Source organism: Cervus elaphus, chromosome 6 (genome assembly GCF_910594005.1).
Source record: "Cervus elaphus chromosome 6, mCerEla1.1, whole genome shotgun sequence".
Classification (NCBI taxonomy): Eukaryota; Metazoa; Chordata; class Mammalia; order Artiodactyla; family Cervidae; genus Cervus; species Cervus elaphus.
In genome coordinates, this window is record NC_057820.1 from 42,957,614 (window position 1) to 42,981,118 (window position 23,505).

A 23,505-nucleotide genomic window follows, 5' to 3' on the forward strand; every position below is an offset into this window, starting at 1 on the left:
AGGCTTCTTGGGGTAGCTTCTCTTGTTGGAGAGCACAGGTTCTAGGCGCACAGGCTTCAGTAGTTGCAGCACGCAGCCTCAGTACTTGTGGCACGCAGCCTCAGTACTTGTGGCACATGGATTGTAGTTGCTCTGAGGCATATGGGATCTTCCTGGACCAGGGATACAACCCATGTCCACTGCATTGGCAGGTGGATTCTTATCCACTGTACCACCAGGAAAGTCCTTTAGTAAAGGTATTTCATAAAACTTTTCTTCTGTATATTCCAGATAGCAATGCAAAATGTGTTTCTTACTATGAGCCATGTCAGAGCACTTTGAAAGTCACTGACCTAAAGAATTAAACAGGCCATTTATTTTCTCCTCCACTCCCCTTGTAACCAGACTGTTAAGAAATACAGATTTATACTTAAGATTACCTGTCAAATCCAGTTTAAGCATGGAACTGCTTTTTGGACATAAATGAATCTTAGAATCCTCCCTTGTTAAACTGAGGTTCCAAGTAGGTAGCGTGTCTTTCTTGCTCAAAGATTCTTAGCAGCAGCAGAACTGACAGGATGACTTCTCTCTGAGGCCCTTCTGGCGACAAGGACAGTTCTATGGCAGGCCCAGCCTGCTGAGTGGCCTGTGCTATTCTGTCCAGTACTTATCGCGTGACCTTAACAAGTCCCATACATCTATTTTTTTTCCTCTTTTTTTTAAACAAAACTCCCGGGATTGGCATATATACTACTGTGTATAAAATGGGCTTCCCTGGGGGCTCAGTGAAGAATCCACCTGCAGTGCAGGAGACCTGGGTTCGATCCCTAGGTTGGGAAGACCCGCTGGAGGAGGGCATGGCAACCCACTCCAGTATTCTTTCCTGGAGAATCCCCATGGACAGAGGAGCCTGGCGGGCCACAGCCCATGGGTTGCCAGGAGTTGGACACGGCTGAGCGACTCAGCACGGCAGAGCAGTGTGTGTGAAATGGGTAACTGATGCACTGGTCAGCACAGGGCATTCTCCCCAGTGCCCTGGGGTGAGCTCAGTGGGAAGGAGAGATTAAGGAGAGGGGGTGTATGCACACAGATAGCTAACTCACTTTGCTGCAGTGAAAGATAACACAACATTGTAAAGCAGTTGTTGTTCACTTGCTAAGTTGTGTTCGACTCTGTGACCCCATGGACCACAGCCTTCCCTGCCCTCCACTATCTCCTGGAGTTTGCTCTAGAGTGAACAGCTATACCCCAATAAAAACTTTTTTATTAAAAAAAAAGAAGGCGAGGGTGGGATGTTCTGAGAGAATAGCACTGAAACAAGTATACTATCAAGGGTGAAACAGATCACCAGCCCAGGTTGGATGCATGAGACAGTGCTCAGGGCTGGTGCACTGGGAAGACCCAGAGGGATGGGATGGGGAGGGAGGCGGGAGGAGGGATCGGGATGGGGAACACAGGCAAATCCATGGCTGATTCATGTCAATGTATTGCAAAAACCACTACAATATTGTAAAGTAATTAGCCTCCAACTAATAAAAATAAATGAAAAAAAAAAACCAGCCTACAAAGATTACAAGAGCCATATTCTGAAATGGGGAAATGAACTGAAAAAGCTGTATTTACCTTAACTCTGGTAAGTCAGAGGGATGCTTACAGGGAAGGCAAGAGACCAGAATTCCTCCCAAACATTTAGGTGTTTCCAAGATTAAGAGGCTTTCTATTCCATTCTTTTCCTGCCTGAACATTTTTTCAGATTAGGGCTCAGAACCTCTAAGAATATTTTTTTTTTCAGTTAAAAAAAAGAGTGATTGTTAAAGAAGGAGAAACTATCCAAAGATGTTCATAATGTCCTCCCACCTCCTTCCCCTCCTTGAAATAACCAATATGAACTTTGTATCTTTCTATACCCCATTCATGCCCATATGTATACAAACACATATTCCCAGAGTATGGGTTGAAATGGGAATGAAGTTTGCAATTACTCTGAAATTGTTTTGTTTTTTTTTTTGAAATTGTTTTTTTCAAGAAATATTTCATGGGCATCCCTCCAAGCCTGCTTCTCAAGGACTACATAATATTCCAACTGTGGGTGTTCCATAATTATTAAACACAATTTCTGTGTTTCTAACTTTTCATCACCTTAAATAAATCACCTTAAATATTTGAGTATACATATCCTACATGCAACTGACTTTTTTCCCTATAGGACAGATTCCCCCAAAGATACATGACTAGGTCAAAAGATTTATTTTAGTTTTAATAGACATTGTCAGAATATTTTCTTTTAAAAAAAATTTTACCACCTGATTTTAATAATTATGAAAATGTTAAACATGTTGGAGGCACTGTACCTTTTGAGAGAACTCCTTAGTACCCTGAATACAATAAACGTTATTTCTTATCTGCAATGTCTCATGCGTTCTGCTAGTCTCATTGGTTCCTGTCTTCAAGGAGTTCTGTCTTGTTTCTTTTCTTTTTCATTGTAGTTGATTTACAATGTTGTGTTAATTTCTGCTGTACGGCAAAGTGATTCAGTTATAGATATATACATTCTCTTTTTTTACATTCTTCTCCATTATGGTTTATCATAGGGTACTGAATATTATGATCTGAGCTATACATACGACCTTGTTGTTTACCCATTCTGTATGCATTAATAGCTTTCATCTGCTGATCCCAGCTTCCCACTCGATCCCTCCGCAAACCCCTCCCCTCTGTCTGTGGGTCTATGTCTGTTTTGTGTTAATAGGTTCATTTGTGCCATATTGGAGTCCACATATAAATGATACTATACGGTGTTTGCCTTTCTCCTGATTCACCTCACTTGGTATGATAATCTCTAGATCCGTGTTACTGCAGATGGCGTTATTTTGCTCTTTTTGTGGCTGAGTAGTATCCCGCTGTATATAAGTCTATATCTTCTTTATCCATTCATCTGTCAATGGATATTTACTTGTTTCCATGTCTTGGATATTGTGAATAATGCTATGAACATAGGGGTGCATGTATCTTTTTGGATTATAGTCTTGTTTGGATATATACCCAGGAGTGGGATTGCTGAATCATAAATTAAAATTCTAGTTCTCTGAAGAAACTGCACACTGTTTTCCATAGTGGCTGCACCAACTAACGTTCTCACCAACGATGTAGGAGGGTTCCCTTGTCTCCACATCCTCTCCAGCATTGGTTATTTGTAGATTTTAATGAAGGCCACTCTGACTGGTGTGAGGTGATACCTACCATTGTAGTTTTGATTCACATTTCTCTACTAATTAGTGATGTTGAGTATCTTCTCATGTGCCTATTACCATTTGTATTTCTTTGGAGAAATGTCTATTTATGTCTTACCACGTTTCGACTGAATTGGGTTTTTTTTGTTGTTATTAAGTTGTATGAGCTGTTTGTATATATTTTGTGTATGGTGAGAGGGTATATTCTAAACTCATTGATTTACGTGTGGCTATCCAGCTTTCCCAATACCACTTGTTGAGGAGGCTGTTTTTCACATTGTGTATTTTTGCCTCCTGTGTCAAATACTAACCAACCACAGGTGTGTGGGTTTATTTCTGTGCTCTATCTGTTCCATTGATCCATGTCTGTTTGTGTCAATATCTGTAGCTTTGCAGTGTTGTCTGAAGCCTTGGAGGCTTATGCCTCCTGCTTTGTTTTTTCTTCAAGACTGCTTTGACAATTCTGGGTCTTTTATGGTTCCATATAAATTGAGGATTACTTGTTCTAGTTCTGTGAAAAATAAGTAATTTTCTGTGTCATGGGTAATTTGACAGGGATTGCATTCAATCTGTAGATTGCTTTGGGTAGTATGGCCATTTTAACAATATTAATTCCTCCATTCCAAGAACATGAGTGAGTGAGTGAGTGAAAGTTGTTCAGTCATGTCCAACTCTTTTCCACTTCATGGACTATGTAGCCCGCCAGGCTCCTCTGTCCATGGAGTTCTCCAGGCAAGAATACTGGAGTGGGTAACCATTCCCTTCTCCAGGGGATCTTTCCATGTCCTTGAATCATCTTCAGTTTTCTTTATTAATGTTTTACAGTTCTCAGAATATGTCTTTCACATCCTTGCCCACGTTCATTTCTAAGTGTTTTATTTTGGGGGATGCAATTTTGAAAGGTTTTTTTTTTTTTTTTTGCATTCCCTTTCAGTATTTCATTGTTAATGTCAAGAAACGTAACTGGTTTCTGTATGTTATTCTTGTATCCTGCTGAATTCATTTATCAGTGCTAGTAGTTTTATGGGATTGTTAGGGGTTTCTATATACAGAATCATGCCATCTGAATATAATGACAATTTTACCTCTTCCCTTCCACTTGGATTATCTTTTCTTTCTCTTGTCTGATTGCTGTGGTGTCAGATTACTTTCTAAATTCATTGTAACAGTTCACCCTCCCCGCCAGCAATGTATGGGTGTCATTTCCCTGCATACTCACCAGCACTGAATATTACCCCTTTTTAGTTTTTGTTAATGATGAGTAGAAGTATCATTATTGCTTTTATTTCCTTGACTACATTGAAAATATTTTCATATTTAGATTTTCTTTTTATATGAATTACCTGTTTGTAGCCTTTACTCATTTCTCCACGGGGTCGATTCTTATTATCATTTTGTGGTTTTTTTGCACATTCAGGATAATGACCCTTTGTCATGTATTACAGATTTTTTTCCTAGACAACCATTTTGTCTTTTGTTTACAGTGGCTGTGGGGCTGAAAATTGTAATAGTTACAGATTCTCTTTCATCTTAAAGTTCTGAAACTTCACCAGAAAGGCACAGCAAATATGTTCTAAGCTGCATAAAAGATCCCTGAAATTCAGTGAATGCTTGATGTTTATCAACCTGTAGGAATCAGACTAATGCATCATTCTGCGGTCATTGGCACCTTTTTCTTAGTTATTGCTCGCTGCAGCTGAAATACAACTGGAGAGGGCTGAGGTGACTTCCTGGGTCTCCCCCTTCTGGGTCTCCCCCTAGTTGAGTCTGTGGTGAGCAGTGACTTCTAGGCGGTTTTTTCTGCTGTACAAATCTCCAGTCCATGACACATATGTAGAACTTCTGTCAGCCCAGCCTGCATCTTTTTCTCAAACCAAAAATGTATTTATCAACAAGTTCCCCTTACGTAAGTAATGCGGTAAAGGAGTTTGCTGTAAAAAAATTTTCCGTGTAAAAATTGTTTGTACTTCTTCTGTGTTTTCTACATGGTATAAAACTTTTACAGTCTGCTAATTAAATATGAGTTTTGTTGAATATAGGTATTCATTTTACAATCAAGTACTTAAAAGTTTCTTGGTACAGAGTGAGTCATTAATTGGCAGAGACGCAGTTTCCTGAGAGCTACATGAGCTGAGGACAAACAGCTAGGCTGCCAAGATTCACTATCTGATGCAGTAGTGTTTTTCTGTTTTTGGTCACATACAAAACCCTTAAAGAATTCTGAATATCAAGACCAGAGACATATTACTTTAACCACTGAATCAAATTAATACTTAAAGCCATTATTTAAAACCATTTTTAAGTAAGTGCTTCAGAATCTGCACTAGTGTAAACCATTTCTGCCAGCTACCTGGGGAAGGGACGGGAAGAAAAGGCCTATTAAATGTATCTGCCTTTATAAAATTCACTTGAGAAAAATACTCAGATACCTAGTTTTCTCTAATAGTGGCAAAATGGGGACTTTCAGGGCAAAAAAAAGCAAACAGGTGAAAACCAGCCACTCCAGATCAGTAACGCCTAGGTTTTTTTTTTTTTAACAGAGTAGGAGTTAGCCTAGATTCCACACGGTTTGCAGAGTGCCAATCCCGCTATCATGAAGCAGAAAATAAAAGGGTGGTTTTGATGCTGAGATAACAGTTTAGTAACTGTGTGGTGGCAGTGGGCTCACAAGTAAGAGAAGCAAATCTGATGTAAAGTGTCAAAATAAGTAGGTACTGTGGTCTAACTCAAGATTTGCTTAACTATAAGAGGAAAGGAAAACTACCTATTTGAGAATGTAAATCCATCTTTCTAATTACAAAGGTTAATAACAATAAACATCAACCTAATTCTTAAAGATGGCCTGGGATGGAAATAAACATTGCCTCATGTATTCTTTGATATATATTTTTAAACCTATCGTTATCACAAGCCGTAAAATATTTATATTCTGTGTCTCAACAATTCTGCTTCTAGAAATTTATGCTAAATGTGTATGTATGGAGAGGTTATGGGCGAATTTTATTGTTTTGTGAATCTTTATATATTTTCCCAAGTTTATATGATGAACAGATATTAAGTTTGCCCTTTTAAAAAATGAGGGGAGGGAAGTAGAAGTATTCACTAGTGGCCTCAAGCCAAGGAAACTGAGTTTTTTCTTCCTCTTTCTGAATCTCATCATGACATGCACAGGTATATGCAGCAAGTTTTGTTGTAAGAGAACAATGACAGCTTGTACTTGACAGGCATTTTTGCTCTCAGGCCTTTTAGTAAATCATTTGATGAACAAACCCTTAGCCCTCCGAACAGAGTAACGGTATCGGCTTTGGACTCATTATTTTCTGTTGATGAGGCTGTTAGGGAAGAGCTGCAGGAGTTGCGCTCTTACACAAGGTCCCAAGTATCAGACCTAAGACGGCGACGGTTTGTCAAAATGGCATATGGCAAACAAGGCCCAACGCTGACAAGCAAATTTACAAGGGTTTGAATGACGGCAGCCAGTGGCAGGAAAGTACGAGTTCATATTCCCCAAGCATGCAAAAAAATACATTAATTTTAAATACACAAGCTTAGAGGAAGGAATAAAAGAGAATGTATATTCTACGTATGTAGGAGAGAGTAATATGGAAACTTCTAGGTTTAATCCAGTTAGAAATTCTGATGCAATTCTAGAAATACTGGCCACTTCCAAGTTGATGATTCAGTGCAGAGAACTGACTGTTCCCCCGCCTCCCTGCTTTTTTTGCAGGTAAAAAGGGGTCACTATGGAGTTCAAAGAACAGAACTCTTGCCTGGCGACCGAGACAATCTGGCCATCCAGACCCGGGGCGGTCCAGAGAAGCATGAAGTCACTGGCTGGGTGCTGGTGAGTACCAAGCTGACAAGTGCTTCACCCTTAGAATTAAGACACAGCAAACCTGCTGGAGGTGCCAGTCCTGCCAGGCTCGAAGCATTCGCCTGCTCCTCCACATCTCTTTAGAACAGTCTTACCACAGAGCGGCTTTCTCTTTCAGAGGAAACAGACAAAAAGAAACAGCTGGATGGAGTTTATTAGGATGTTTTGGAAACAACCAAATAAATGAGAACAAATTTTTGCCCCCTAGGAGTTCAAAGCAAAAGGGAACTAAATGACCCAAGCCTTAATAAGTTATTACTTTATTTTACTTGATCTTTGATAGCCATGGACATGCAAGGCTAGTGTCCCTAGTTCTTAGATCACATACCCTACACCAGAGTCTCCCTCAAACAAGGATATGTGCACCTATCCTGTTTTTAACCTATGCAGTGTGATCTAAGGTTGTCCATGGCTTTTTCTCATAGTAGGAATCCTCCTGGCAGAGCATTTGATAGCTACATAATTACTCCTAGCACAGGACTAGTACTATTTCTAGCAGCATCTTTGCAATGAACCCCCTTGGTCATGTTAGGAAACTTATGAAATTGACTTAATTGAGGCCACTGGAAAAAGATGACCACCACAGAGAAACTGAAGATCTTTTTTTCTTTCACAGGTATCTCCTCTTAGTAAGGAAGACGCCGGAGAATACGAGTGCCATGCATCCAACTCCCAAGGACAGGCTTCAGCATCAGCAAAAATTACAGTGGTTGATGCCTTACATGAAATACCAGTGAAAAAAGGTAGCTAATAAATCTCATAAGCATTTAAAAATGACTGGTGCTTTTGTTTGGGCTTCCCTATGGCTCAGGCAGTAAAAAATCTGCCTGCAATGTGGGAGACCTGGGTTTGATCCCTGGGTTGGGAAGATCCCCTGGAGAAGGGAATGGCAACCCATTCCAGTACTCTTGCCTGGAGAATCTCATGGGCAGAGGAGCCTGGTGGGCTATAGTCCATGGGGTCGCACAAGAGTCAGATACGACTGAGCGATTAACATTTGTTTCCTTAGTGCTTCTGTTTAATAAAGCACAAAACCAAGTATAAAAGTATCAGACAGCTCTTAATGAAATTCTGTTGATGTTAGGAATCCACAAGGGAATGGCATTAAGTATGTAATCAAAATTTAGAGTGCATGGCTCCAAGAGAACATTCAGTGGTTGATGGAATGCTATTATGACTTAGATGCTTTCACTTTATCTTACATGTAAGAGTCAAAACTCAAACCTGATTAGAATGGTTTATATTTTCCATAACTTTCTATCTTCACCACATTTTCCTTGATGTTGTGACTATTAGATTCCCGTTTAAAAGGAAGTGATTTGTAGACAATTCTGGCCCTTCACTTTGAGCTTTTATAAGAAAAAACCTGAAAGAGTATATTGGCAGGTATTCAATTCTGTTCTGCCTCTATCCACTTCACTGTCAATGAGAGTCATGCTACTTTCCATTTATATAGTTCTGTTAGACTGATATCTGAACTGGTTTTTTCTTAAGCCAAAAATAAAAACAAAATTTATTGTGAGCATTTGTAAAAACCATTCCACTGTGTGGACCACTCAGCTGTGGTATGAAAGGAAGAAATATGAAGTAAAGATGTGTTTGGTCAGATTCTTTTCAGCCAAGATGTGTAAAGCCAAGTGATGGAACAAACAGCAGTAGCTCAGAGGCATGTTTGAGCCTCAGCTCTGCCATTGATTATTCCACTTTCAATTCTGAATAAGAACTGGAAGACAAAGGAAAGTTCCTTAGTGTCTCTCTAGCTTATCTTGCTCATCTATGAAATGTGCTTCTCAAAAAAAAAAAAAAAAAAGAAATGTGCTTCTCCCAGTTCTATAATAAGGTCCCTCTCTTACAGATGGACCAGTACAACAAAATCACCTTCCACATCTAAAAATCATATACAGGTAGTTCAAATGCAAAGAGCACTCCCACCATCCACCGTTACCAATTTATCCTCACACATTCTTTATCCCCACATTTTAACATCTTCATTTATTTGGAAACACTACACTACCTCAAAATTAGAAAATCAAACCATATCCATATGTGTAACTAATTTTTATCTTTCTTTTTTTTTTTAAACAGGTGAAGGTGCTGAGCTGTAAACCTGCAGAATGTATTAGTCTGCACAGCTAAAAGTAGTCGTGGGGAACTACAGCCCCTGTTCTTGCCTAGTAACCAGTTTCTTTTCATCCAGTCCACTAACACTTTAGCTATATTCACTGATTTTACACAGTGAAATACAAAATTAAGATAACACACCAAGACTATCTACAAAAATTTATTGTCTATTTACAGAAGAAAAGCATGCATATCATTAAACAAAACAAATAAAGTGTGTTTTCTCACAGCGCAGTACATTTTTGTTTTTAAAAAAAATTTTTAAGCTGTATCATAGAAACAAGACACAAAGATGTTTTAAAAGAGCTAAACACTCATCATTCGAGGTGCAATGCTCATCGACATGAGCTCCTGAAACAGCAGTTTGCACGCATAAGGCATTCGAACCAAAGAGATCTGGGGAAGGAGAAAAAAGAGGCAATTAGCAAAGCTGTACTGAAGCAACTCCACTTCCCTACCCCCCGGAAAAGCCACAGACTTGGTACTAGAGACAATGAACAAATGAGTGGGCTGCTAACACTCATCCTATCACCTTGGCCTATGGTGGCTTTTTCTCCTAACAGGCTTTGGTATTTTACCCTTTCTGTCAGACTTAATTTATATTCACCCTTCTCAATGAAAAAGTTTTTTTTTAAAAAAAAAAAAAAAAAAAAAACTCATTGTTTAAAATTCCTTGTACAAGACCTTATTATTTCCAAAAGATGAACAGCTTAGAGAAATTACCACGCTAAAACTTAAACTAGTTTTTAGAAAAACCGAACCGATATCTTTTTCTTCATTTAAAACCAGGAATCTTATAGAAAAATGCTACCAAAATTGTGAAAACACCAATCTGTTCACCACACTAAATCTGCCTGGATGATTAGGCAAACATGGTTATGTCCTGAATAGATAATAACTGACAGGAATGTCTATACATACCTGGGTTTTATTTCGGCAGCCCCTGCATTCATATGTATGGGTCCTGGTGTTAGCAATTGCCATTATTCCACAAAGATTGCAAACATGAACCTGATATGGATCTGATGCCTCAAACAATCTTTCCCTTAAAAACTGGGCTGCTCCATGGGCAATCTGACAGTCTCGTTCCATTTCTCCAAAACGCAAGCCACCATCACTATTATGGGAAAAAACAACAGGCTATTTTGTACTGATTTTCTATTATCAATACCACTTTGACTAATGGCAAGTATAAAAAGTAACATTAGTAAAGAATGAGAACTAGACTCCAATTTTTCTACTCTTGTATTCTGTCAACATGGTTAGGAGGCTAAGAAGTCTACCAACTATTTGATGTGCACTAGAAGGTCCCCAAACAGAGTAAACACATTAGTTTCTTAAGTATAGCATATACTTTAAATAAAATACAATGACATACAGAATAAAATCTTGTAAGATTATCATTTAACTTATTCAAATTCATCTGTATGCTAAAAATTTAATAATAAAAGTTAATCTAAATAAAGTAGCTTCTCCATGAATGAGACTCCCAAGCAATCAAACCTGAAACAATAAATGCACATTGGCACAAGTAATGGAAAGAACAGGTGAATCAGTTTCAGGTTTCCCCAGCTTAGTAAGTGAAATGAAATGCATTGTTCTGCTGGCCAGGCAAGTAGATGGTGATGGCTTCCTTAATGTTCTTCTATATAAAAGATAATGATATTACCAAAAACAAAACACTTGGTCAGTTTTATAGGATTCTAAGTAACCTACTCATCATTTTGAAAACTGGTAAATAAAAGGAAAGAATCAAGCATTTATCATGTCTTTTACTATACGAACTATGTCAGCAGGTAACCAGATGATGAAACAAAATTTCTCTCTATGAAAGTGTTTCAGCTCATCAATGAAGGAATGATAAAATTAGAATCTCATCAGTCTGCAGTCCCTATTTAATTAAAGGTTTTAGGTAATGAACATTAATGATCATTAATAGCTACTAAAGTCACAAAAGAGAAACAACCAGACATGGAAAGTATACAATTTTGAATACTGCCTTTTAAGTATTACTATTAAAGAACACAAACCCTTCAACTCATCAAGGCTCTAGATCCAATTAGCTATTTACAAGAAATAGGCACACATAGCCCAGGAATGCAATCAACAAAAATCCAGACTGTGAGAGGGAATTCCCTGGCAGTCCAGTGGTTAAGACTTGGCGCTTTCATTGCTGGCGCCCAGGTTCAACCTCTGGTTGGAGAACTAAGATCCCACAATTCAAAAAATCCAGTCTGTGAGAAACCCTCCATGACAAACAATCCAACAAATAAAGTGCAAGGAAAAAAAGTCGAAGGGTAACCCATAGATTAAGGAAAAAAACTTGAGATGTATCAATCAACTGCAAAGCATGGGCCTTATTTGTATCCTAATTGAAACCAACAAACGTTTTTTAAAAACTATGCAACTGTCAAGGAAATCTGAACACTAGATATTTAATAATATTAAGGAGATACTGTGATTGCTTTTATAACTTTCCTTAATTTTTTTTTCCTTTTTTAAAAATTTTATTTTATTTTTTTTCCAATTATTTTTATTAGTTGGAGGCAAATTACTTTACAATATTGTAATGGTTTTTGCCATACATTGACATGAATCAGCCATGGATTTCCATGTGTTCCCCATCCCGATCCCCCCTCCCACCTCCCTCCCCACCCCATCCCTCTTCTTTTAAAGCAGGAGTTCTGAGAGTGTGGTCTGTGGACTCTGGAGGATGAACTCTGCTTTTACAATAACACTAACGACACATTTGCTTCTTTCACTGTGTTGACACTTGCACTGACAGTTGCACAAGTAACGGCACAACCGCTGGCACCTGAACCCCTCAGGCGGGCAGAACCGTCCTTTACTAGCAATCATTTTCTCCAGTGTATCTGAAGGTGAGAAAACCAGTTTTATATAAAGAATGTCATTAATGAAGCAGTTGAAAAAATGATTAGTTTTATTCAACTTTGACCCCTGAGTACCTAGTTTTAACTCTGATAAAATGAGTTCTCATAAGGCACTTTAGTTGTATACTAAAGATGGTGGTCTTGAAGTAAAGTGCTTGCACAATTCTGAACTGGTCACTTTTATCATGGAATATCTTTTATACTTGAAAAAACAGCTGACACCAATTATGTTAATCTGCCAACATTAGCACCAACTATGTTAATTCAGCCTTAAGATATTTGGCAGACATTTTTTTCACTCAAGGAAAACAATTTTAAATATTTGTTGTAAATTATTAAAAATTGAGTTTTCAATCAAAAAGGAGAATTTTAGAAAAAGAAAACCTCTATCCAACACTCTGAGCTTGATAACTTCCCAATACTTAAAAACTTTCTGATGACATGGTGGTGATATTCACAAATGTGAAATTTTTTTTGGTATAATGAAATGTGACAACATGTAAAAATCTACACAACTCAATGAAAATATTTTCCAAATAACCAATTACGAGACTACGAAACTATGTAAGTATACAAGATACAATCAAAGTATAAGACAGGCCAATGGATTTCAATATAAAAGATTCACTTTAGTGGTTCCAGATTCTACATCACAACTAACCTTTCAGAAAGGATAACTTGTCACTCTAGTGCAGCATCAAAAAAAATTCATAATCACCTAAAAATTACTAAAATATTCTTCCCTTCCAACCATAAGTCTGTGTGAGGTCACATAGTTAATTATAAAAAATAAAATCCTGCAATGGATTAAATGCAGAAGCAAACACAAGAATCAAGAATCTAGCTATCTTCTCATGAACCAGTTCATTAAGAAGATTTGCAAAAAGATAAACCAATGTCACTTATCACTATATTTATCTGGAAAATATTTTTCACTTAAAATGTTATTCATGTTAATGTATAATGGATTTGTTACTATTATTTTTTAAACCATAAATATTTTAAACCTTTCTCAGTTTTAATTTCTAACATGATAAATATCAAAAGATACCAGCTCCCACACAAAAGCCTTTTGGGATCCTGTAATCAAGAAATAGGAGAACGATTCTTTTATATAAGATCAATGATGCAGCTCTCTTACCGAGATCTACCCTCCATCGGCTGTCTATTAAGAATCTGAATAGGACCCCGAGCACGAGAATGAATCTTATCATCCACCATATGCTTCAAACGCTGGTAATAAGTGGGGCCAATAAAAATCTGTGATGTGATTTTTCGACCAGTGAATCCATTGTATAAGACCTGAAACAAGCAGATTTTGAAGTACAGACTTAAAATTATTAAACAAGTTCAAAGAATATATGTACATATACTACACATTCCATTTCTATACAAATTAAAACAGACTAAAATAATCTATGCTATAAAAGGAGTAATTACCTTGGGCTTGGGGTATGAAGATAGTGACTGGAAGGGGACACAAGAGAGCATCAGGCAGAAAAGGATTCTGATCATTTTCTTTTCAAGATCTAGGTGCCAGTCACACCTTTCACTTTGTGAAAATTTATCAACCTGAACATTTATGGCTTATGTATATATTTGAAGTATGTGGTATACTTCAATGAAAGATTTATTTTTTTAAGGATGAAATAACACATGTGCAAAAAAAGAGTATACTTAACAAATTACCAATGTAAAAGCAAACATACCTCATTTCCTCTGAGATGGTAGCCATAATCAGATAAAAGATTAGAAATCTTCTGCACATTAACAGCATCATTGAATGGAGTGGCATCACCAATTTCACCCTTGTTAGCTGATACCTTTAAAAAGAAAAGTAATGTTTGGTTGCTTCCTTCTGTCTCTCTTTAGAAGTCTATGTTAATACAAATATAGTCAGATTAAAAAAAAAAAACCTTTCTAAGAAAGGGAAGATTGGGGTCATGGAATTGAGGTCACCATGATAAGGAGCATTCCAGCTCACTTCTACTCCTGGCTTCTGGATATCTTTGAATATGTCCTATTAACACTGTCACTGACTCACCTATGTTGGTGTTGCAAGAACTGAATTAAAACTGTGCAAGAATGCAAAAAAAAAAAAAAAGGAAGATTTTGAAAGTAAGATTACAAATTAACTTAAATATCTATGTTATAGAAAGCTGTAACATCATAAGGTGCACTTTATTAGCATCTTACATAAAATGGAACAAACTACCTATTAAGCCTTCAAATAGGAAGCTCTCTGTGAGACCACATACAAAAAGAATGTGACTCTCAATACTTCCTATGACTCAAGGAAGATGACATTTTAATCCTTAAAACCAAGCCATCCATGTGTTAAGCTGTAGCTACTCCACCTTAATAAGATCCTTAAAAATAGAAAACCTCCACTGAAAGACACATGCATAGCTAATATCACAGCTATAAAACCATTAGGGTCACAATGAACTAACCATCACTAATAAGGAAGAACCAATCAAAAGAATAACCATACATTCAAAGACTGTATATAGTAAATTTTGCAAGAATTTTTAGTCATAACTTTGCAAATTTTTGCAAAAAGACAGACAGACATAATCAAACCAATTTAAAAGCAGGAAAGTAAGTGTCACACTGGCTTTTTCCACAGTACCCTGGCTCAGAAAGAGAGAAATCACCTAACACTTTGGAAGAAACATCAATTTGAGACCTATATCTGTAAAGAAAATCTCTTACCTTCCCTTGAAGACATTCAATCAAGTGACCAATGGTCATACGAGAGGGGATGGCATGGGGATTTATGATGATATCGGGAGTGATACCTTCACAGGTGAAAGGCATATCCTATAAAGGAATTTTTTAAAAGACACTTTAAAAACTTAAAATCTCTTAGCTACAGAACTAGAACTAACTCCCCTTCATCTGAATTTTTCTATGTCCTAAACTCTGTTCAACATAGTATGCATGCTAAATTGCTTCAGTCATGTCTGACTCCGCAACTCTATGGACTATAGCCTGCCAGGCGCCTCTGTCCATGGGACTCTCCAGCAAGAATACTAAAGTGGGTTGCCACGCCCTCCTCCAGGGGATCTTCCCAATCCGGGATCGAACCTGCAGCTCTTATGCCTCCTGCACTGGCAGGCGGGTCCTTTACCACTAGCACCTGGGAAGCCCTCAACATAGATATTCACCTACTTGTTCATCACTACAATTAAAAGTAAAGCCTTTAGCTGCCTCTGGACTCTTAAGTTAAAGCACATTTTAATAAAATGATCAATAAAACTGTGAGTCAGAGGTGATGAAAGATACCTACCTCCTGTCTATACTGAATACCACAAGTACCCTTTTGACCATGTCGACTAGCAAATTTGTCTCCAATCTGTGGAATTCTAACAGAGCGTACCTGAATTCACATAAAAATAAGTTAGTTAGGTCATTCTGGTTTACTTTCTATAAACAACAATATGACAAAGCTACACTTACCCTTATTTTACAAAACTTGTACCCTTCTTGGTTGAGCGTTACCATGACCTGATCCACGATGCCCGTCTCACTGGTCCTGAGGAAAGTGCTACAGTCTCTCTTTGTATAGCGTCTGTTAGTGCCCTCCAATTCATCTTCATTTTCAGGCAAGGTGACTGTTTTGCCTATAATAACGTCATCTCCTGAGACACGGACTCCAGGAGCTATCAAACCATCATCATCCAGCTTGTCATAAATAGCATGTCTCATACCTGAGAAGAAAGAGAATTTTCTGAAATGTAATACCATAAAGAAAAGTATTTAAAATGTCACATAATCCCTCTCTCAAAAAGATTAAAAAGCAAATATATACATCAGTTTTAACCAGAGAGAAGTTCATAGGAATGTCTAACACATGTTACTGTAACATGCCCTTATTCCAAACATTATAAACGATTCTGAACTTTAAAAAAAGCATTGGACTGAGTACTGGAAAATCAAGATTCTCCATTTGCTAAGTGACTTTGAATAAATGTGTTGCCATCTTTTGCTCCCTATATTACATGAGAAAGAGTTATCTATGTCCTCTATACAAAATCTCCCACAGAAAACTTGAATCTAAACTGTAACCTTAACTCCATGGAAAATCAGTTCACTACTACATAGAAGCACCCACAGGAAACGGGAATACAACAACAATTTACTTCATGCAATACTATTAGAGGCCAAAACTGTAGCAGATATTCCCTGGGAACATCCCATCCATCCCAAAAGCTGTATACAGCTTATAAATGTCTGTAAAAATAGTAACTAGAAAATAAATGTGAGGTTTTCAGAAGAAACAAAGCTGTAGACATTCTCTCATTATTTATCTGCTAAATATATACATATACTGTGGCCAGACAAACACTATAGTCACATCAGGATGTGAAGAGGGGAGGAAGTTCCCGTGCAAATACATAAACTAAGGGAAAGGGCATGGTACAAGTGAGAATGAGGCTGGGTGTGTCCCATGCAATTACATGGCCTCTCTACTTTCCTAAATCCCTTCCTCAATGCAGGACCTAGCAGAATAGAAGAACTATAGCAAGCCCACTCCAGGTGTAAAGACTTCTGGCAAATATATCTATTTCCTTAAACATAAGCTCTGAGAATGACAAGCAAACATACTCCCACACTGCAAAAAGGAGGATGGGAAGACAAAACCCAGAAAAACTAATCAGGAGTTAACTTTGAATTCCATAATTTCACTGTCAGTATCACTTACCCTGGCAAGTTTCACGTGTAGGCTTCTCAAAAACTTCTTCTTGATCAAAGCCTTTTTTAGATTCCTGTTCTTTGTATGATCGATAGAAAACAGACCTAAAAATACATGGTTCTAAAGTGAACTTTATTTTCCTTTAATAATACAACTGAGAACATACCAATAATTTTTACTTAGTTGATATCTGGTAATTTTAACCATAGCAATTAAACTATGAATCTAAGACAGGAGTTAACTGTATGAAGGGTCAAACTTAAGTCCTAAGAGCTACTACACAGGTCACCCATGTAACATTTGATCCTTAACACAGCTTGAACTGTGAGAATAGGAAAACTAAGTCCAACCCTTGACCTAAAATAAGAATCCCTTCCGTAACAACCCTCATAGATGGTCACCCAGGATCTGCCCCAGTATTTCTAGTGAGAAATTTATTATATTAAGCTATAATGTCCACCTCTGGTCTAATATCCTCTGACAACTATATAGAAAAAAATCTATCCTCTCTTCTAAATTCTCAGTTTTAACCAATTTTCACATGCCATGGATTTGTGATTAATGTTTGACAATAAACTGAATAACAGAAAATAAAGCTGAAAAAGAAAGCATACTATAATTTTAACAGTAGTTAATTTAAGGGCCCTAAAACTCTTAGGTTTATCTTTATTCCTTCTTTAGATACTTCTGTATTATCTAAATGCAAATATTTATTGGCTTACAAAAAAAGGTGGGGGGGGGGGGGGTGGCACTAAAATATTAGTGCCTGAAAATACTGATACAAGCAGCAACGTCTTTAGCTGCTCAGGACCATCAGTCGAGCCTCCCACTTTCTGGAGCAGGACACTGATTTCACCACTTTAACCTCCATACAGGCAACCATACAACACCTGTGTCTGACAGGTATACACAAAGTTTTATGAATGGAGACAAGATTACCTATCTTAACAAAAAAATTTCCCTGCTGTCAGATCAAAATTTCTTCTCGCCTGACATTCAAAACCACCAAAAACTTTGGACACACACAAGTCACACCTTTTTCTTCTTTCTGGCTGGACCACATGATACGTGGGACCTTAGTTCCCCAACCAGGGGAACCATGCCCCCTGCACTGGAGGCACCCTGGACCCCCAGGGACGTTCCCACACCTGTTTTTAAAAAATTTCTTTAAAAAATTAAAATATTAGTATTTCCACTATATCTGTATTTTGGAAACTGTTATAAATAGCTGACCTGAAAAAGCCTCGGTCTACAGCTGAACGATTCATGATAACAGAGTCTTCTTGATTATATCCAGTGTATGATGCAATGGCTACAATTGAGTTGATACCTGTAGTATATTCAATAGCAAACATTAAAGCATCACATGAGAAACAAAGAAAACTCACCTCTTTCTTTTAAATCTATCTTATTTAACTATATTTACTGCAAATATTTTCACCATGGTAACTGTCAAAGTCTACTCCTCCTGGAAAAAGCAATCTGTGAGAAAACTACTCTGATGGTTAAATGTCTAATATAAGCAAATCCTAACAGTAGTCACTCCCAATGACTTTCTAGTCAGTGATTATATACATGTAACCGCATATTTATAAAGTCCCTCCCCCAACCAGGTTTCATGATTCTCACCACAACCCTGTGCCGTAAACAAGGCAAGTATTATTATTTGCATTATTAGAAAGATCTAACAAAATAAAGCTTATCCATGATGTCAAAGTTAATAGGCAACAGAGTCGAGTCCCAGCTCTTGTCTCCTGACAAGTCTGACCCGGCGCCGCCCTGCTCCTCTCTCCGCAGCCTGCTCTGCGCCTAGAGCCTCTCCCTACACTACAAAGAAAAGGGGTAGCATCTTTCTACCTCCATTTCACTTAGTTGCTACTGCCAAAACTACTTCTGATGAGAACTTAAGACTTAAAATATCAAGTACTGACAAACAAAACTGATAAACCTTTAGCCACACTCATCAAGAAAAAAAGGGTGAGGGCACAAATCAAAAATTAGATATGAAAACACACGAGCTACAACTGATACCACATAAATACAAGGAGTCAGAAGAGATTACTGCAAGTGACTATACACCAATAAAACGAACCACCGAGAAGAAATGGACAAATTCTTAGAAAAAGACTGAACCAGGGAGAACTAGAAAATATAAACAGATGAATCACAAGTACTAAAATTGAAGCTGTGATTTAAAAATTTCCAACAAACAAAAGAGTAGGACCAGATGGCTACAGAGGTGAAGTCTATCAAACACTTAGAGAAGAATTAAGACCTATCCTCCTGAAACTATTCCAAACAGTTGCAGAGGACAGAACACTGCTAAACTCCTTCTATGAGACCATCATGACCCTGATATCAAAACCAGAGAAAGATACCACAAAAAGAAAATTACAGGCCAGTCTGCCTGTATGAACACAGACACAAAACACAGTATGAATGCAGACACAAAATCCTCAACAAGATATTAGCAAACTAAAGAAAAAACAAAAACAAGAGTTACCACATAATCCAGCAATTCCACTCCTGGGCATACATCCAGAAAAGATGAAAACGCGACTTCAAAAAGATACATGCACCCCAATGTTCACAACTGCAGTATTTGTAATAGCTAAGGTATGGAAGCAACGTAAGTGTCCATCAACATGGTCAAGCTGTATAACGCAGAGAAAGCACATAAAGATGCAGGATCCTCAAGGTAGGGGGGTCTGAAGATAGACGACAACTTGCAGAAATCCCAGGGTCCTGGGAGACGTGATGTGCTCCTACTGCTACGGAAGCCAGCAGCGGGACTTACGTGACATTTACGATCCATGGAATGGGCAGGACGTCCCTGGCGCATCCTCACGACATACGTGCTCCCTACGGCCCTCCCTCCTGCCCAGGTGACACAGCCGGTAGTTGCTAAACGGTCTTGGCCCCTGCAGGGCCTTCCTCCTCTGCTGTGACAACCCGACAGCCCACACACGCTACTAGTAGTGGGTACTACACCCCAGGAAGCAACCCCCTCCATCCTACAACCTTCATCCAAGGTATGCAGGCAAGTCTGAAAGATCAGCTAAATTTAGCTAAAAACAGTAAACTTCTGAATTTTACTTCTAATCCTTTCTTCTTAGCTTAAACGCCAAAAATCAAAACACAGTGTAGTGAAGAGAAAAGAGAACAAAAAAGGAAAATGGGGGAAAGACCTATTTTTGGTCTTAAAAAAAGAAAAGCCAGAGTCTGCATTCTGGGTTTACAAAATAAGTTGTACAACTTTGGGCAAATAACCTTTCTGATCCTGTCTCCACATTTGTAAAACAAAGAGGATATAACCACCACTATTACTAATCAGCTAACATTTATTTCTCCCTTATTAAGTGCTAGGCACAAAGCCATGAGTTTTAAGTGGATATAACCATTTAATCATCACAAAAGCTTTGAGGCAGTTTGTAGGTGAAAAAACATCACAAAGCTTTTATGATGCTTAGAAATAATATGTGTAAAGTACTTTGGACGGTATTTCACAAACTGCTCAAAAAATACCAGTAATTTTTAAAATATTATCTGTTATCTCAAAGACTATCAACATGTGAAACCTAGGATTACAATTCATCTGTCAGTCAGGCTCAAACCCTTTCAGTGACTCCCTCCCCACCCACTTCAAACCTCAGCTCAGCACTAAGGAATCTCTAAGTACCCTGACCCACTTTAAATTAAGGTGAACTTCTGTCACAAGGATCTTTGCTCCTAGAAGACACCATCCAAGGTAACAGTACCATATAGAAATAGGAATGATACTAATCAAAAGATCACTTAAGATAACCCAGTCTGCCCCTTCCCCTTAGAGATCAGAATTTGGTCAATGCAGCTGGCATATTAGGCAGGGACAGAGCTAAGTGTTTAGCCAGGAGGGTCAGGAGACTGGTTACATCAACAGACGTAGCAAATAACTCAACATAGTGGGGACAATGGGAGCCAGGTTTCTGTCAGAGAATGGAGTTCTAAAATAAAGAGAATGGAGTTCTAAAATAAACACTACAGTGCTGTACTGGGAGATACGGTATAAACTCACAGTTCTTTAGTATATATAGATATAAAAATAGTTAGAAGTGAGAGAAGTATATGCATACACATATTTTCCTAGCTCTGGCAGCTGAGAGGACCTAGAAATGATGACATTCTAATACCAAGGACTAAGCCCAGCACCCAGATTTTGGTTTCCACACACTATCCTTCACTGAAAGAAGAAATGGCCAAGTCCAAGTTTAGGGGAAGAAAAGCACAAGATGAGACAAAAGGTAAGGAAGTGCTTAAAGAATGATGAGGACCTAACGGAGTCATCTTGAAGATGCTCTCACTGGAAAATCTGGGACAATTTCAGCATCAAAAAGGAAAGAATGATAAAATTAGAAGATCACCATTTGGCAACACTTACACAGTAAACTAGTGGCCGGAAGTGAGATAAGAAATGGGATATTTACATCCTTTCAAAGTATCTTCTAACAGAGACTTACTACTTATTTAATGTAAGATTGCTGGAAGAAATATCAATAACCTCAGATATGCAGATGACACCACCCTTATGGCAGAAAGCGAAAAGAAACTAAAGAGCCTCTTGATGAAAGTGAAAGAGAGAGTGAAAAAGTTGGCTTAAAACTCAACATTCAGAAAACTAAGATCATGGCAACCGGTCCCATCACTTCATGGCAAATAGATGGGGAAACAATGGAAACAGTGACAGACTTTGGGTTTTTTTTTTTTTTGGACTTCAAAATCACTGCAGATGGTGACTGCAGTCATGAAATTAAAAGGCACTTGCTCCTTGGAAGAAAAGCTATAACCAACCTAGACAGCATATTAAAAAGCAAAGACATTACTTTGCCAACAGAGGTCCGTCTAGTCAAAGCTATGGTTTTTCCAATAGTCATGTATGGATGTGAGAGTTGGACCATAAAGAAAGTTGAGCACTAAAGAACTGATGCTTCTGAACTGTGGTGCTGGAGAAGACTCTTGAGAATCCCTTGGACTGCAAGGAGATCCAACCAGTCCACCCTAAAGGAGATCAGTCCTGAATATTCATTGGAAGGACTGATGCTGAAGCTGAAACTCCAATATTTGGGCCACCTGATGCGAAGAACTGACTCACTGGAAAAGACCCTGATGCTGGGAAAAACTGAAGGCAGGAGGAGAAGGGGACGACAGAGGATGAGATGGTTGGATAGCGTCACCAACTCGATGGACATGGGTTTGAGCAAGCTCCAGGAGTTCATGATGGACAGGGAAGCCTGGCGTGCTACAGTCCATGGGGTCGCAGAGTCGGACATGACTGAGTGACTGAATGGAACTGGGCAAGTACACAATACTCATAATTAATAAAATGTGGAGAAGCCTGACAGTCACTATCTTAATTACATGATAAAATTAGAATCACTAACAATGGGACATAGACACAGCATACGCCTCCTGACACGATGCCCTGAGACTGAAGCACCACTTCTGTTAGCCCTGCCAAGAATTCATATCTGAATATAAACCACAGGAAACCACAGTCAAACTGAAATTGAGAGACAATGTATAAAGTAACTTGACTGGACTCTTCACAAATGTGACGGTCCTAAGAGACAAGGAAAGACCAAAGAACTGCTTCAGACTAAAGAGACAGGCAGAATCCTGGATCAGACCCCAGGCCCATAAAGGACACTATAAGGACCACTGGCAAAATCTGAACTGGGGGACTGCTGATTAGATGGGGATCAGTGTTGACCCCCTGATGGTGACAGATGTACTGTGAAGCATGTCTTGTTTTTAGAAAATATACACTGAAAAACTAGAGTGATGGGGCTTCCATGCCTGCAAGTTACTTGCAAATGGTTTAGGAAGAAAAAGAAACGGAAAGAATACTGCAAGTGTGGTAAAATGTGAACCTGAGGTCTGGATGGACAGTATACACGAGTTCTTTTTGACAGTCTTGCAACTTTTCTGAAAGCTTTAAATTATCTCAAAATAAAGTTTTTAAATAGCTAACAAGATTAAGGCATGAAGCAGTAACAAAACTGAAAGGCACGTGGTCCCTACCAGCCATGCCCTCACCACTTCACATCAGTGCCAAAGGAACATTCTATTTCAAATTCAATCCTTCGCCAGTATTTCTTTTCTTCTCTAGCCATAAAGAAAGTATCATCTAAATGTGGAAGAAAATACCGCACTGCAAACACAGACCAAAGATACCGGCACACTGCAGACAAAGTAACAGATTTTGTTTTTCTAGTTTCTTTTTCTAGACAAGAGTAACCCCTTGTGGAGGACTCTGAAAATAAATCATTCTAAGCTGTGAGAATCTGCTATCAAAATGCTAGATCCCATATTACAGTAAATGATTTAAAGCCGTTATTTACAAGGTACACTTTACTAAATAATGTTATCCACAGTCAAAGCCAAAATTCTGCTAATAATATGGTAAGACAACAACTGTGCAGAAGAACCATGCTGTCTCCTTTACATCCAACTCTCTTATACCCTTCAGATTTCTCTGCACTATTTCAAGAGACTGTTGTTCTGAAATCTCTTCCTGGAAATTCCAGGGTTTTCTCCTTATCAGATCCATCTCAAATCTCTTCTCCTGATTTCTTTTCCCAAAGTTCTGGCTGTCTCTGACTTTATTCTCACTCTGAATTTTCCCTGAGCAATTTCACAATCATCTATAATTATCATTAACATAACAAAAACTTC

General features: G+C 38.2%; 2 protein-coding genes across 2 annotated transcripts in view; one reads left to right on the plus strand and one right to left on the minus strand.

The window, feature by feature from the left end:
* Positions 1-9,433, plus strand: part of IGFBP7 (insulin like growth factor binding protein 7) — a 74,657-nt gene extending 65,224 nt beyond the window's left edge. Inside the window, exons 3-5 of the mRNA XM_043906664.1 lie at positions 6,937-7,053; positions 7,700-7,826; positions 9,169-9,433. Of these exons, the coding sequence (XP_043762599.1) occupies positions 6,937-7,053; positions 7,700-7,826; positions 9,169-9,188 (264 nt within the window). The 3' untranslated portion in view covers positions 9,189-9,433. The remainder of the gene's footprint in view (positions 1-6,936; positions 7,054-7,699; positions 7,827-9,168) is intronic.
* Positions 9,349-23,505, minus strand: part of POLR2B (RNA polymerase II subunit B) — a 44,502-nt gene continuing 30,345 nt past the window's right edge. The window contains exons 18-26 of the mRNA XM_043906661.1: positions 18,028-18,124; positions 16,804-16,898; positions 15,558-15,808; positions 15,388-15,477; positions 14,811-14,918; positions 13,805-13,918; positions 13,237-13,397; positions 10,126-10,321; positions 9,349-9,600 (exon numbers count right to left, since the gene is read on the minus strand). Of these exons, the coding sequence (XP_043762596.1) occupies positions 9,511-9,600; positions 10,126-10,321; positions 13,237-13,397; positions 13,805-13,918; positions 14,811-14,918; positions 15,388-15,477; positions 15,558-15,808; positions 16,804-16,898; positions 18,028-18,124 (1,202 nt within the window). The 3' untranslated portion in view covers positions 9,349-9,510. The remainder of the gene's footprint in view (positions 9,601-10,125; positions 10,322-13,236; positions 13,398-13,804; positions 13,919-14,810; positions 14,919-15,387; positions 15,478-15,557; positions 15,809-16,803; positions 16,899-18,027; positions 18,125-23,505) is intronic.